Here is a 13853-nt window from a genome sequence, read left to right as displayed (position 1 = left end):
CCGGTTCTCTCCACCCCACCCCACCGTGCCTCATCGCAACTCTCACACCCCAGCAACAGCTGAGTGCCTGGATTAGGACACCCATCCTAATACCTCACTTCATCCCTTCGGATGTAAGGAATGCAGATATGGCTCCCAAATATTCAAGAACACTAACTTCTGCTTCCGAGACCCCCCCCCCCCCCCCTCGCATCCTTCACCTCCCAGGTAGCCATCTGATGCAACTGGTTCCTCCAATGCCAGAACACTGGAGGGTCCCGGACCATCCGGTATTGAAGAATATATTTCTGGGCCAGCAAGCTCATCTTCTGCAGAGAGCCTGGTTCCCCCTAGGCAAATGGCCATAAGCCTCCGGCAAATCCAAAACTAAGTGGGCTGGGATACTCCACAAGGCTCTACCAATCAACCCTGACCTGTGGGAGACTATACGCCTCCAGAAGCGCTGAATGATCGGGCAAGACACCAGGTCTGGTTTTAGTTGCTATGGGGACGTGCCATCTTGAATTTATTCCTCAACTTAAAAAAGCAAGCACTGTAATCCAGTGTAGACATTACATCTTTTACATACAAGTTTGATTTTGTGATAAAAGCTGGCTTAGAAATCTCATTCCATGTTTATAGTGAAATTCTGAAAGTATGATATAGTCAAACCTCGGTTTGAGTAACACAGTTTGCAAATGTTTTGCAAGACGAGCAAAACACTCCTGCAAACTTTGACTCACAAACTGAGTGACTCGATATGCAAGCCCCCACCCCTGAGAACTGGCTTCAAGCCCACGGCTCATCCCCAAATCCTTACCTTGATTAGACACTGGCACGTAGTACCAACCCACAGGACATGTCGGTGCAGAAAGAGCCTGCCGCTGATCTTTGCTGGGCCGCTACGGGGCCTTGAGCATCTGCACATGCTCAAAGTCTTCTGGCTCTCACTCTGAGATTCTCATGAGATTAGAATCTCATGAGAATCTCAGAGTAGGAGCCAGAAGGCCTTGTGCATTGTTGGATAGTTAATCCACACAGTTCAGTGCCCAGCCTTTAATCATGTGGCAACCACATGGTCAAACATGGATGCTTCATTGCAAGACTGCACTGTCGAAGAACGTGTAGTGCACTTTCTTTGGGCAGAGGGAATGAAACATTTAGGGACATGAAGGGGCATATTCTAGCACATTTCCAAGTGCGCAGGCAAATGGTGAACAGTGAAAATGATTTTGTTGCTGGGAAATGAACCTGCAATTTGCAGCAAAAGAGGAATGTTGTCCAAAACAGTCTTGCTGCACCATAACCATACACATTCTCATACAGCAGCAGCAACAGATGGTACAACAGCTTGGGTTTGAACATCTTCCACATCCTCCTTACAGCCTGGATCTAGAACCTATTGATTCACATTTTCGGTCCACCGAAGGAGATGCTGTGAAGTTGCAGATTCATCTCTGAAGTAAAGGAAGCAGTTTTCACTTGGCTTTGGAAGCAGTTTTCACTTGGCTTTGGAAGCAGTTTTCACTTGGCTTTGGGAGCAGCCAAAAACTTTTCTGCAGGATTGCAGAAGTTAGTTGAGCAATACAACACAACAAATGTCATTTTGCATGGGGTCTCTGTGGAAAGGTGATATGTTCAATTTCTCACAATTACTACTTTTAACCATTAAATTACTACTGTACTTTTAACCATTAAATGTATTTTGCTTGTACTCTTTGATTTACTTTCATAGTTAACTGGTTGCAAACATTGGAGAATGTTGCAGAAATATTTTTTTAAAGTAAAAGTAGGAAATAAGTCCTAAGGTACTCTGGGAGCTTTCCTACAATCTGTTTACATTGTTTGATCTATTTAGGTGCCCCAAAATCAAATTCACTGTTAAGGAATCTGCATCAAAGAGCTTAGAGTACAATGGTTCATTCATATGATTTGCATCCCCATGTGACTTTAGACCTGGAAAGTTCATTAACTGCAGTATGTACACAGTTAATCTGAATCAGCCATTTTCTCTTTAGCTCCATCTTAATTATTTTTGTTTCCGATGTGTACCATTTTGAATGAACTTGTCTATAAAGATGCTATAAAACCTGATGCAGTAAAGTTGCAGTAAAGCCACTCAGTAAAGCTAGCTCAGTGTGTGGCTTCTACCATAAAATTAATGATAAACAATTCTTATGTAGTAAGCAATGAGCATGCAAATATGCAGCTCATTGCAAAATGTCCCTCTTATGTCAGTGTACCATTAGACATCAAGGAATTTGAAGTAGGTAGGGGTGGATGTCAGATTATGGGAGTGCCTTAAGCATCTTATATACTGGGGCCAATGCAGAAGCTTATGTCGGGGGCTGAGGGTTTGGATTGGGGCTTTCTAGTTGGTAGGTTTCTGATATCATCTATCACATGAGAACAGTCAGCACAAATAATTTAATAAATCACAAGGTAGATATTGGTGCATAGCATCATTTCAATTCTGAAATCCTTTCTACATTTGGCCAGATATGAGAACTTAATTGCTCCTTAATCATGTAATTCTGCCTTCAGTAGCTTTCTGCATGGACCCTTTTAGGAAATGTATATGTAGCAACATTTTTAGTTAGCACTGTTTGTTTTTCTGTGAAGTGCATAATCAGAGTTTTGTGTATGGATTTTTGTGGGGGGTTTTTGTTTGTTTTAATTTGTTCATTCCTTTTCAGCTAGAGCAAGAACAAAAGTTGATTTATTCTGGGAAGTTGTTGCTTGGTCATCTACAGCTGAAGGATATACTGTCCAAGGTAATATCAGTGTAACTTTAATCTTGTGTTTATTCCATGTATTGAGGGACCCAACAATAAAATACTTGTTGGAGCATTTGGATATTCTAACACCATTACATTATATAAAACATCTATTGGGCTTTACCAGTGCTTAATGCTTATTGATGACTTTCAGGCTGTAACATATTTTAGCACAATAGGTGTGGTGTTCTGGACACAGGTATTCTTCCCATGCTCTTGATCCGTGCAGAAGGAATCCACTCTAGCTTTTTAACACACATCTCCTTTACTAGAGAGCTCTGCTGTCCACTTCAGTTTTTTCTTCTGCACATGAGCTGAAAGGAGTTTTCTCTGATCTGTTCCTGTATATTTTTGTCAGTCCTTTTTGTGATTTTTGGCAGCTTTTGGTGTCGGAGCTCCCCAGTTCGTAGGTCTAACTCTGCCTGTGTGGAGGAGAAGCAGACTAAAGTCTGCAGCTGACAGGCCAATCCCTCTGTGGTACTTTTGTTAGCCAGCTTGCAGAAACTACTTTTTCCCTAGCAACAGCAGCAGATGAATTCAGAGACTAATGGGATAGCACACATCTACCAGCAGGCGGAGATAGAGAAACTGATTAACAGGTGGTACCATTGGCTGGCACTCCTCCTGTATCTCCAGTATTCTCTATCTCCCAGCAGGAAATGGTCGCTATTCAACTAGCTCCTGAATTCTGGCTGTGACTGGAACTTTATTTTCTCCTGTTGAGGTTTCTCTTCAGTGAGACAGGGGTGTCCGGCTGAACGGTGCTGGCTTTAGGGGTTACACCTGGGCCCCCCCAGGTCCCTGCCTCACCCTCCCTCCATTGCTAGAGGGTCTGACTGGGTCTCAATTTTTTTCTTCTTTCCCTTCTCTGTAAAAAAAAAAAAAAAAAGACCACAGTTGGCTCCATTCTGCTCTGTTACTGCTGCTCAACCAGCTTTAACTGGCTTCAACCAGCCCTAACAACAAGCTTGTGAGTATGTATGTTTTTTAATGTTGGTTGAACTTCAGGTTCTGTTCTTGGAGTCTTAGTAATGTGGGTTCGGTCAACATATGTTTAAGGAATGGATATTTTATTGAGGCTAAGTTTTATGACTAGAAATCCGTGGAGGGAGCCGGGACTTCCCGCCCTTTGCATGCACGCGCTTGGTTTCCTTGTTGGTTACAGCACGGCAGTAGCGGTGCGATTTCATGCTCGCACTTGTTCTCATTGTTGGGTTTCAGTGCAGCAATAGTAGTCCTGTTTATTCTGAGGCTCTCTCATCGGTGTTTGTCACGGCCATGTGCAGCTGATTGTGCAGGTGCCGGTTTATAGCAGCGCGCATGAGATGGGACATGTTTTTTTCCGGCGCTGTGGGCCGTTCTTCTGGTTATTCCCTGAGTCTGATTTTCTTTCTATGCAAGCCGCAGGCTTGAATCAGACTATGTTTCTAGGAGCGTTGATGCAGCGGCCACGTGTCAGCGAGAATCAGGCGTGCGCTTGGGTCTCCGGCGATGGCGGGAGCAGCATTCCGGTAGTTTGTTTCCAGCTGACTTTGGTCAGGGTATGCCGGGGCTTCTCTCCTTTGCGGTTCAGACAAGTTGTATGTGTTTCACCAGCTTTGGGACAAGCTTGGGCAGATTTATATGTCTATGTCTGTGTTCCTGCTGTACTCCCTTGAAGGAAGCTGCTTGTTTAATCGGACTCGGGTTAGCACTCAAGGGGTTTACTAGAGAGACTCTGACCTGAGCTAGGTCACCCAGTCTCGGTTTGTCTCCGGACTGGGGTGACATACGGCAACTCATGGCACGGTGAGATCAGCAGTAAGATAGTGCCCTGTATTTCACAGTTATCTCATTGTCTCTCTTGGGGTCCCTGCAGATTGAGCCTTTGTCTGTTGGTAACTGTCCTTATTTGGGCCTCTGTGCTGAGCTGCATGTGTCCAGTAGTGGCACAGGATATATATGCCTAAAGGTAGTACAAACAGTTTCCAAGTTTGGGCTGTCTCTATGGGCATAATGACATGGCGCAACTTCCTGCGGCCAGGACTCTTTCTCTATTTCTGAGGGGGCCTGGACTTCAGATTTCCATGCTTATCATGCTGGTTTCTCCTGTCGCCATTTTCTCATGGCACATGCTAGACGGGCCCCCCCGACCAGTCAGGAAGGGCTATACAGCTCCTTTTAACCAGGAGCCAGTTACCTATTCTAACAACCCCCCGGAGGATCTCGCGCTATGTGGCTGTTAGCCTCATCCCTGAAGCTCTCATTAGCGATGTGAGCTTTGTTTGATATCTGTAAGGATGCTGTTTTCCACGGGGCGGTAGATGCAGCATCTTGATTGAGTCTAGTACGTATTCACTTTAAAGGACATACGTATTTCGCTCATGTTGCATGGAGTTAGTCCTGTTTTCATGGTTCCAGTAAAATTCCTCTTTACATTGTGAAGCTTGATTTTTTCCTAGGAGAATCTTCTTGCAGATCCTACAGTTCTCATCCTGCCATTTCCTGACCTGCACTTCATTCTGAGGGGATCTTGACTTCTTCCAATGACTCTTCAGGCTTTCTCATGAGGGAGAAGACGCTATAATGTCAGGTCAGGGGGCTGTGAAGATTTTTCAGGATGCTTGCAACTTTGCATCCTCCTCAGGTTTCCAGTTCGTTCTTGGAGTCTCTATGTTTTGTGTTTCTCTTTTCAGTGTTACTGGTCCTCAGGGCAGTTCTTGTAGTTCTTCGGGAACTAAGGGACGTTGTTCCACTTACTGCATGGTGCCCAAGACGGGGGCATTGGGCTGGCTGGATCCCATTCTGCTGAATTAGTTTCTCAGGGTTACACATTTCTGCAGAAAAACTGAGAGAATATTTACATTTTCCCTATGGACTCTGAATCGGCAATAGGTTTGCTTGCCTCTCTTTGAGCAGCGCTTTCGGTTTTGGCACATGCCATTTCACCTACCCAAGGCTTCAAGAACATTTTAGAAAATGTGGGCAGTGGCACCGTTTTGGCACTACCAGGTGATTCACCTAATTTCTTCTTGACTGACTGCTTTATTCGGATGTCTTCCAGTCGGGCCATTTGACTGACACGAAAAGGGTGGTTTCTTTTCCTCAGTTCTTTGGACGTGGATCTTCGAATTTGCACAGCGCTCTTTTCTCCTGTACTATTTATAGGTATATCGTGGAGATGTTTTTATTCATATAGGAGAGAAATGTTTCTTCCCAGAGACTAGGGCGATGGGTCACAGTCTCAGGTTTGCATTCTTCTTTGGTCACCATGTCCCAGAGTATGGGATTCTGTACAGGTTATAGGATCCATGTTGCTGACTCCAATGGTAACTTCGGCTTGCTTTCCCATTATAACGCTACAGCAGTCGCTTTTATTCCGATGGTTCCCGGTATCTCAGGGCTCCAATTATTTGGTAGGCTCCTCATGCATCGCTCTGTATGATTTGGTGGTTCAGCGAGATTTCTCTTTTCAAAGGCATACCTCGGTCTTTGCTGGACTAGCTCAGGGCCACCAAACATCCCGGGCTGTCGGGTTGGGGGGCTCGGAGCCTTCCATCCTCAGCTCCAGGAGTCTGGTCTTAAGAGGCGACTCAGTACTTGTTCATTCTTCTACTCTTGAGCATGGTCGGGTTACTTTTCTGGAGCTTCAGACCATTCTTCCAGAATGCCGCTGAGGGTCCTTTCAGTCAGTATTATGATGGGGGTATTTCTCTACAGCTTGGGCAGTAGGTGATGTACTCAGTTGCCAGGTACAGTTGTTGTTCTACTTCAATGGGTGGACCCTCATCTTCTTTTTCTGTTGACAGATCATTTTAAGGGTCAGGAAAAGAGTTTGGATAGGCTTTCTCTCCGCAAAATCTGAGCATGGCCCATTTATTGTACAGCACTGTGTACGCTCTAGAAAGTGTAAATGTTAGTAATAGTGAAATCTTCTACATCCTGGATAATGGGAATTTTGGCTCGGGCGTTCCAGCTCTTTTTATGGACATGAGATCTCCTGGAACTAGACCTCATGTCCTCGTCTCACAATTCAATGCTTCCTAGCTTCTTCGGCGGGCACAGGGAGTGGGAGTTAGAGGGGGTAACAGCGTGGCTTCTTTCTCACTTCTGGTTTCTCTTTTTCAGTGTTTTCCCCTGGCTGATGATGGCTTGGATTTGCCATCTCAAGCTTGCTTTCCGGGCACAGTATTTGTAGAATCTCTGGCTTGGCTGCACCATCCTTGCTATGCGGATCTGATGAGTCTTTCGACAGCCGGACTAAGATGTTTCCTGGTATCTCCGGATTTGCTCACCTAGGGTCCGATCAACATGGATATTCGTACTACTTTGGTATTACAACCTAGCTTTTGAGAAGTCATGACTGACTTGTAAGGGTTATGCGAAGCAGGTTGTTTCTTCTCTTATCCAGGCGCTACAGATGTCTTCACCTGTGGCTTCTGCTTTCTTTAGGAGGTTTTCCTTTCTTGGATACTTCTCAACATTTGCACCCTTCCAGAGTTCCTTTTTGGCACAGGTGTATTGCCGAGGGCTTTAGCGTTCAATTCCCTTCAGCTTCAAGTGCCATTCTTAGCTTGTTACAAGGCTAGGTATATTGCTCTTCGATTACTTCTCAGCTTCATGTAGTTCAGTTCCTAAACGGAGTACGGTATATTTGTATACCTCTTAGAAAGCCCTGTCTGGAGTACAATCTTCAGGTACTTCTTCGCAGTTTACCGAAGGCTTCATTTCCTCCTTGTGCCGTTGAACACGGGGTTTCTTGTGGCCATGGCTTCGGCTTTGCAGTTTTCCAAGTTGCAGGCCTTGTTCAGCGGGGATTCCTATTTCTGATTTCCAAAATCTGTGGTATCAGTTCAGACGGTACCACAATTCTTTCTAAGGAGGTGTCATCCTTTCTTTTATGACACGCTCACTTTTCCTTCCTTCTTCCTGGGAGGAGAAATGCGGGGACGTGCTTCTATTCACTGCATTTTTTGAAAGTGCGTAGCGTTCTCCGCGAGCAAGGTTTCTAATGACTTGTTGTTTAGATCACCTTTTTGTATTCTTCAAGGGACGCCTCAAACATATGGCGGCGTCCAAAGCCTCCATCGCTTGATGGGTCCAGGAGGACATTCTTTACGCTTGCTTGATGGCAGGGAAGCGGTTGGGAAAGAACTTCATGACCATTCTATCAGAGTGATGGCTACTTCTTGGACTCGGTCCAGAGGTTTTTTCCTTGGAGGAGTTTTGTCTCGCGGCTACTTGGTCTTCCGAGAGTGCTTTCTCTCAGCATTACTGGTTGGATGTGGGGGCACATGCGGTAGATGCGTTTAATGCGTTGGTTGTTGCGGAGGTGGCGTTTGCTTCCCACCCAGATTGAGGATTGCTTTGGTACATCCCATTGGTCTCTGGATTCATCTGCTGCTGTTGCTAGGGAAGGAAAAATTATGTTCTTACCTGTTAATTTTCTTTCCCTTAGACGCAGCAGATGAATCCAGAGCCCCACCCTTTCTGGATATTGTCTGTCGATTTTTTTTTTTTTTTTCTTTTGCAACTTTCAAAGTGTTACTATTGAGGGTTGTATTCTGTATTATTGCCTTTTGAGATTTGTTATGGGAAAGAAGTTTTGGGTTTTTTTCCATGCTATGCCTATTGATGGTTACGGATGCTTGGGCAAGGAGCTATACTGGAGATACAGGAGGAGTGCCAGCCAATGGGACCACCTGTTAATCAGTTTCTCTATCTCCGCCTGCTGGTAGATGTGTGCTATTCCATTGGTCTCTGGATTCATCTGCTGCATCTAAGGGAAAGAAAATTAACAGGTAAGAACATAATTTTTCCTAAAAAAAAATTTTTTTGTGGAGCTTGGGGTCCAGTCGCCTAGAAGCTTTACTTGCCTACTGGGTCACAGGGGCTTGAGTGCAGGCTGTCAGGCATCCATAGGGGGCTCAGCAGGGCTCTTCAGGGTGCTAGCTGCATTTTGTCTCCCTGTATTTGTGTGCGCAGGTCCACAGGGGTTTGAGGATCGCTCAGACTGGCAGCCCAAAGATTTCAGTGTTGGAGGAACAGGCAGATTGAGGCAGTGATGTCTTCTGCCAGATCTAGCTACTTTAAGAACTGCGACAGGCTGCAGCACATCTCCAGCACAGGTCAGTGATTAATGCCGTTACAATTGGCATGGATGGAGTCCTTGGGCTCCTTTACCCCTAATTCATACTAGGTTTGCGCTGGATGACCACTACATGAAAGGGGGTGGGGCAGGAGCATCCGGCTTGGCCTCCTTTGCTCTCTAGGGCTGAGAAACTGTCAGGGATTCTGTCTACAAGGTGAAAATCTTTTCTAGAGCCCCAGAATGGCAGTCTTCCTAAGTGTGGGAGCTTGGAGGCTGCAGAGTCCAAGACACAAACTGGAGTCATCTAAAGGAGTTTCCATGCTGCATAATACATTTTCTCCTGAATTTGTGAATCTGATGTGGAGAGCTTATTTGGATGGACAAGATCCCCAGAGGAGGTCTAGAAGAATACCAGGAGACATGCAAGGGGGCTTGAGGTTCCAGGACACAGCTAGCTCAGTATCAGAGGCTGGCCAGGATCCAGTGAACCTTTTGGATGGAGTTGCAGAGGATGAAGGGTATATCTGTATGCCTTTTGCTGTCGGCGTGAACCCTCCCTGTCGGAAGATGCTGGGTTGCAGGCTAGTGTAAGTACGTAAGATACAGTGGTGGCCCTCAACCAGGGGGATGACTGTTCAAACCCTCAACTGTTATTGCTGACTCTGTGGGAGCTAAATTTGGACTGTTTACTTCCTGCTCTATACTGAGTGGAGGGAGAACTTAGTCATCTTCATGTCTCTGGTATCCTGATGAGGGTCACTGAGCATCGGGATGCTACTGAAGTATCATTAAAGGTAGTCAAGACAATGGCTTGGCTCATCTAATTACACAGGAGTGTCAGCAGATATTCATTCAGCTTAAGGTAGATTCCCTAGTATCACAGATAACTAAATACACATCTTTGCCAAGTGAAGGAGGCATGGTACTAAAGGATATATATGCAGGATCGCGGAGTGGATGCGATACTTAAGACAATTCAAAACACTGTCCCTTGTAATCAAAGCAGCTGCCTCTTTTGTGATACACAATTGTCATAACAGGTTGCATGAGCTTGTGCTGGCAGAGCACAAGCCTTTGCCCCAGCTTCTATTAGGAGTGGGTTACATGGCTGTTAGAGAGAGCATCAGTCATGAGCAAAGTCATGGCTTATTCTTTCTCAGTATAGACTGAATAAAGTGATTGGAAACTAAATAGTGTCCAAAAATATAAATGTTGAAATTAATCAAATATGATGGAGCACCAATGGTGTATGTGATGCAATTTAAATCGAGGGAAAAAAGACCTCAAAATACCCCAAGAATGCAATCAATAAGTCACAATCATATTGGGGTTGGGTATCATCATAAGTCAAAAACCCTTGAACGGGCCTCCATCGGGTTACTAAGATAAGTGCTTACTGATATTTTCTTGGATTAGCCAGTTAAAAATCTTGAATATACAAATGCTGGTTTTTCAGTGCTCATTGGCTATAAGAAAGTTGAGATAATGAAAAGTTAATCATGATAATGAAAAGTTAATTATAAAAATAATATAAAATTATCACTTAAAATTATTAATGAATTAAAATGAAAAATTCAAGGGTTTTTGACCTATGATGATACCCAACCCCAATATGATTGTGACTTATTGATTGCATTCTTGGAGTATTTTGAGGTCTTTTTTTCCCTTGATTTAAATTGCATCACATACACCATTGGTGCTCCATCATATTTGATTATTCTTTCTCAGCCCACAGAATGTTTTGGATGAAGCAATGGGCGGGAGACTCCACCTCCAAGGCTACTCTCAGCAGACTTTAAGTGACAAATGTTCAGAAAGGGACTGGATCTCATAACCAGCATGACAGATCGTTGACCAAAATCTCTACCTGACAGAAGACCATGAACCTTGAAGCTCCAGGTAGTCTAATTTTCATGACTCCAGGTGCTTTTGGCAGTACTCAGGAGGAGCCACCTCTGAGAACCTACAAGGGATCAAAGCATTCATGTTCAGGACTAGGCTGGAGATCATTCGGAGTGGTTACAATCTCAAATTTGCCCAGCCCTTAGACTGGTTTGTAGACTCCCAACAGGTAACCAGAGAAGGCAAGCAAGGTCTCTGCTACAGTTCAGAGATTTAGATTATTCAGGCCATAAATATTGTGCTGCTCAAGTATTCAGGCTCTGGTAGATACTCCATATACTTCATAGTGCCTAAGAGAGGCTCAGAAGATTAGAGACCCATTCTGATCTTGCACATGTCAGTATGGTGCTGAAAGTTCCATGCTTTTACATGGAGACAGTGTGATCAATCATTGCAGCGGTGGCACCATGGAAATTTGTCCTCTGGATTTGACAGAAGCCTACATGCATTTTTCCATCTTTCTGGAACATAGTTCCTGAGATTTTACATCCTGGAGAACCATTACCAGTTCTTGGCACTTCTCTTTGGGCTGGTGACAGCATCTCACATCAAGCAAAGGTGATGTGGAGAAGTGCAGCCACCATCCACAAGATGCAATTGCAAGTGCATCCATACCTGGATGACTGGCTGACTTCTTTTTCTTGGAAGGAGAACAAGTGGTGGCTCATATAGTCTGGGTCAGGTAGAGTCTCGGCTGGATAGTGAGCTTCTGAAAGAGCCAACTGGTTTGGTCCCAATCCCTGGAATAACTGGGAGTCTTCAACACGACAGATCATGTCCATCTTCCAGAGGCATGCAGGCAGAAGCTTTGTACCCTAATAAGCTTATTGGCCAAGCCAGCTGTATCTGTATGGCACTACCTCCAAGTTCTAGGTTCCATGGCAGCCATGATAGATGTGGTACCATGGGCAAAGGCTCACATGTGACCTCTTAAACACTGTATCATGTTGGTCACCACAGACTCCCTGCAAATGTTTCTGCCTTGAACTCCAGAAGCCTGGGCTAGTGGTTCCACCCACAGGCATTATCAAGAGGCATGCTTTTCAGAATAGCTTTGAGGTTGATTATGACAAGAATTCATTGCAACAAACACCTGATCAGGGGCATTGGTTTCAGGTTTATTTAAAAATTTGATATACAGTGGTACCTTGGTTTAAGAGCATAATTCGTTCCAGAAGCATGCTCTTAAACCAAAACACTCGTATATCAAAGCAACTTTCCCCATAGAAGATAATGGAAACTTGAACAATTTGTTCCATCGCCCCCCCCCCCCCCCCGAGGCTCCGAGAGAACGAGAGCCAGAAGGCCTTGAGCATGCGCAGATGTTCAAGGCCCAGCCCATGCAAGAGGCGGGAGCTCGCATACACACTTACAATGAGCAGAAGGGGTAAGGACCAAGTGCTTGAGAGGAAGGGCGGGCAGATGCCGCTTTTAGCACGGGGGTGCTTTGCTGTTCTCGCGGGGGGGTGTTCGTGGGGGGGGGGGGGGTTGCGATGCCGGTTCGGGGAGGTGCGATGCCAGTTAGAGCGGGGGGAGGTGCTCGTACACCAGAACATGCTCGGTTTGCGAGGCAAAAGTTTGCTGAGTGTTTTGCTCGTCTTGCAAAACACTCGCAAACTGGGTTACTCACAACCCGAGGTTCCACTGTACTGCCTTATTAAAATTCAAAGCGGTTTTACATAATATAAAAATAAAGTATAAAAAGAATGTACGTTAAACAAATTACAAATAATGCTACAAACAATCAAACGCACTGACAAACATTAACTTACCGATATAGGATGGAGAAGGGCATAAATACAATTTGTATAAAGAGAAAGAGGAGGGAAGGACCAAAACAAAAGGAAGGGGAACAAAATATAAATAGTCTAGAATAATGTAAGATAAGCTAAAATTATTAAAATATGGCAAGGAACAGATTTCCATTACTGTCCTTAGAAGGACTATTATACACTGAATGGTCGGCCTCTCAAAGGAAGTGGTTGATCAACAGATTGGAGCTTCATGCCATTTGACTGGTGTCCCAGAAGTTGGAGAAGTCTGGAAGGATAAGCAGTCCAAGTATTTTCTTGACAAAGCTACTGTGGTGGCATATGTCAATCTCCAGGGAGGCAGCTGAGACTGGAGGCCCACTTGTTTCAGTGGGCAGAATCTCATCTTTAGGCTCTTTCAGCAGCACATGTAATGGGTGTGTACAACATTTAGGTTGACTTTCTTAGCAGACAAGATACTGGATCTGGGATAATGGACCCAGTATGCTGCAGCCTTACAACTGTTCATTGCTGGGGTCGCCCAACATTTGACCTGATGGTGAAAGCAATAAACAAGAAGGCAGTTTGCTTCAGTTGAAGATCCAAACACAGTTCTGGACACTGGTCAAGCTGTGGTCAAAGAATGAGCTCTTGTGTTTCCTCTGAGGCTCATGATAGACCAGATATTCCATAGGATTGCAAACCATCTAGGAAAAGTCCATTCTCATGGCACCAGATTGGCCACATAGACTATGGTATGAAGATCTAGTATGTCTTCAGAGGGATGCAGGTATCAAGACTGCGAGTAAAGCCAGACCTTTTTAGGGGCCAGTGGTCATAGAAGATCCAGATTGCTCTTATGGTATGGCTCTTGAGTGAATCAATACAAATCAAAATAAGTGTCTATCTCTTTAGGGGGCTCCCAAACAAGCTACAATCAATGTTAGCAAAATGGACCTCAAAATCCAAAGGATAGCCTCCTGTAGTACAAAGACTTGGAGCAGGGAGATAGACTATCACGGGTCCAGCTCCAGAAAAAAGCTTGAAAGTCACTGCAAGGGGAGAAAACTCTCAGAGCTCAAAAGCAGGGCATAGATAATTAAAGCTTAGTTCTGCATGGGGGTGCCCCACAGTGAGGAGAAGTAAGAATCAAGAGGTAGGTCCTAAGATCAAGGAGGCGGGTTTCTAAAAGGCATTAAGTTGTAAACAGCAAGCAATTTTTTTTTCCCCCACTCAGAATAGTTAAGCTCTGGAAAGCATTGCCAGAGGATGTAGTAAGAGTGGATAGAGTAGCTGGTTTTAAGAAAGGTTTGGACAAGTTCCTGGAGGAAAAGTCCATAGTCTGTTATTGAGAGAGACATGGGGAAAGCCACT

At 44.7% G+C, this 13853-nt stretch overlaps 1 protein-coding gene across 2 annotated transcripts in view; it reads left to right on the top strand.

Annotated features, from left to right (window-relative positions):
• Window positions 1-13853, top strand: part of HERPUD1 (homocysteine inducible ER protein with ubiquitin like domain 1) — a 140190-nt gene that overhangs the window by 25780 nt on the left and 100557 nt on the right. Inside the window, exon 2 of one of the 2 annotated variants that reach the window (XM_033943136.1) lies at window positions 2676-2753. The exons of the other annotated variant lie outside the window; for it this stretch is intronic. Within the exon in view, the coding sequence (XP_033799027.1) occupies window positions 2676-2753 (78 nt within the window). The remainder of the gene's footprint in view (window positions 1-2675; window positions 2754-13853) is intronic. 2 annotated transcript variants of the gene reach the window in all.

This window comes from Geotrypetes seraphini, chromosome 4 (assembly GCF_902459505.1).
Source record: "Geotrypetes seraphini chromosome 4, aGeoSer1.1, whole genome shotgun sequence".
NCBI classification, from domain to species: domain Eukaryota; kingdom Metazoa; phylum Chordata; class Amphibia; order Gymnophiona; family Dermophiidae; genus Geotrypetes; species Geotrypetes seraphini.
This window is presented reverse-complemented; position numbering and strand designations above follow the sequence as displayed.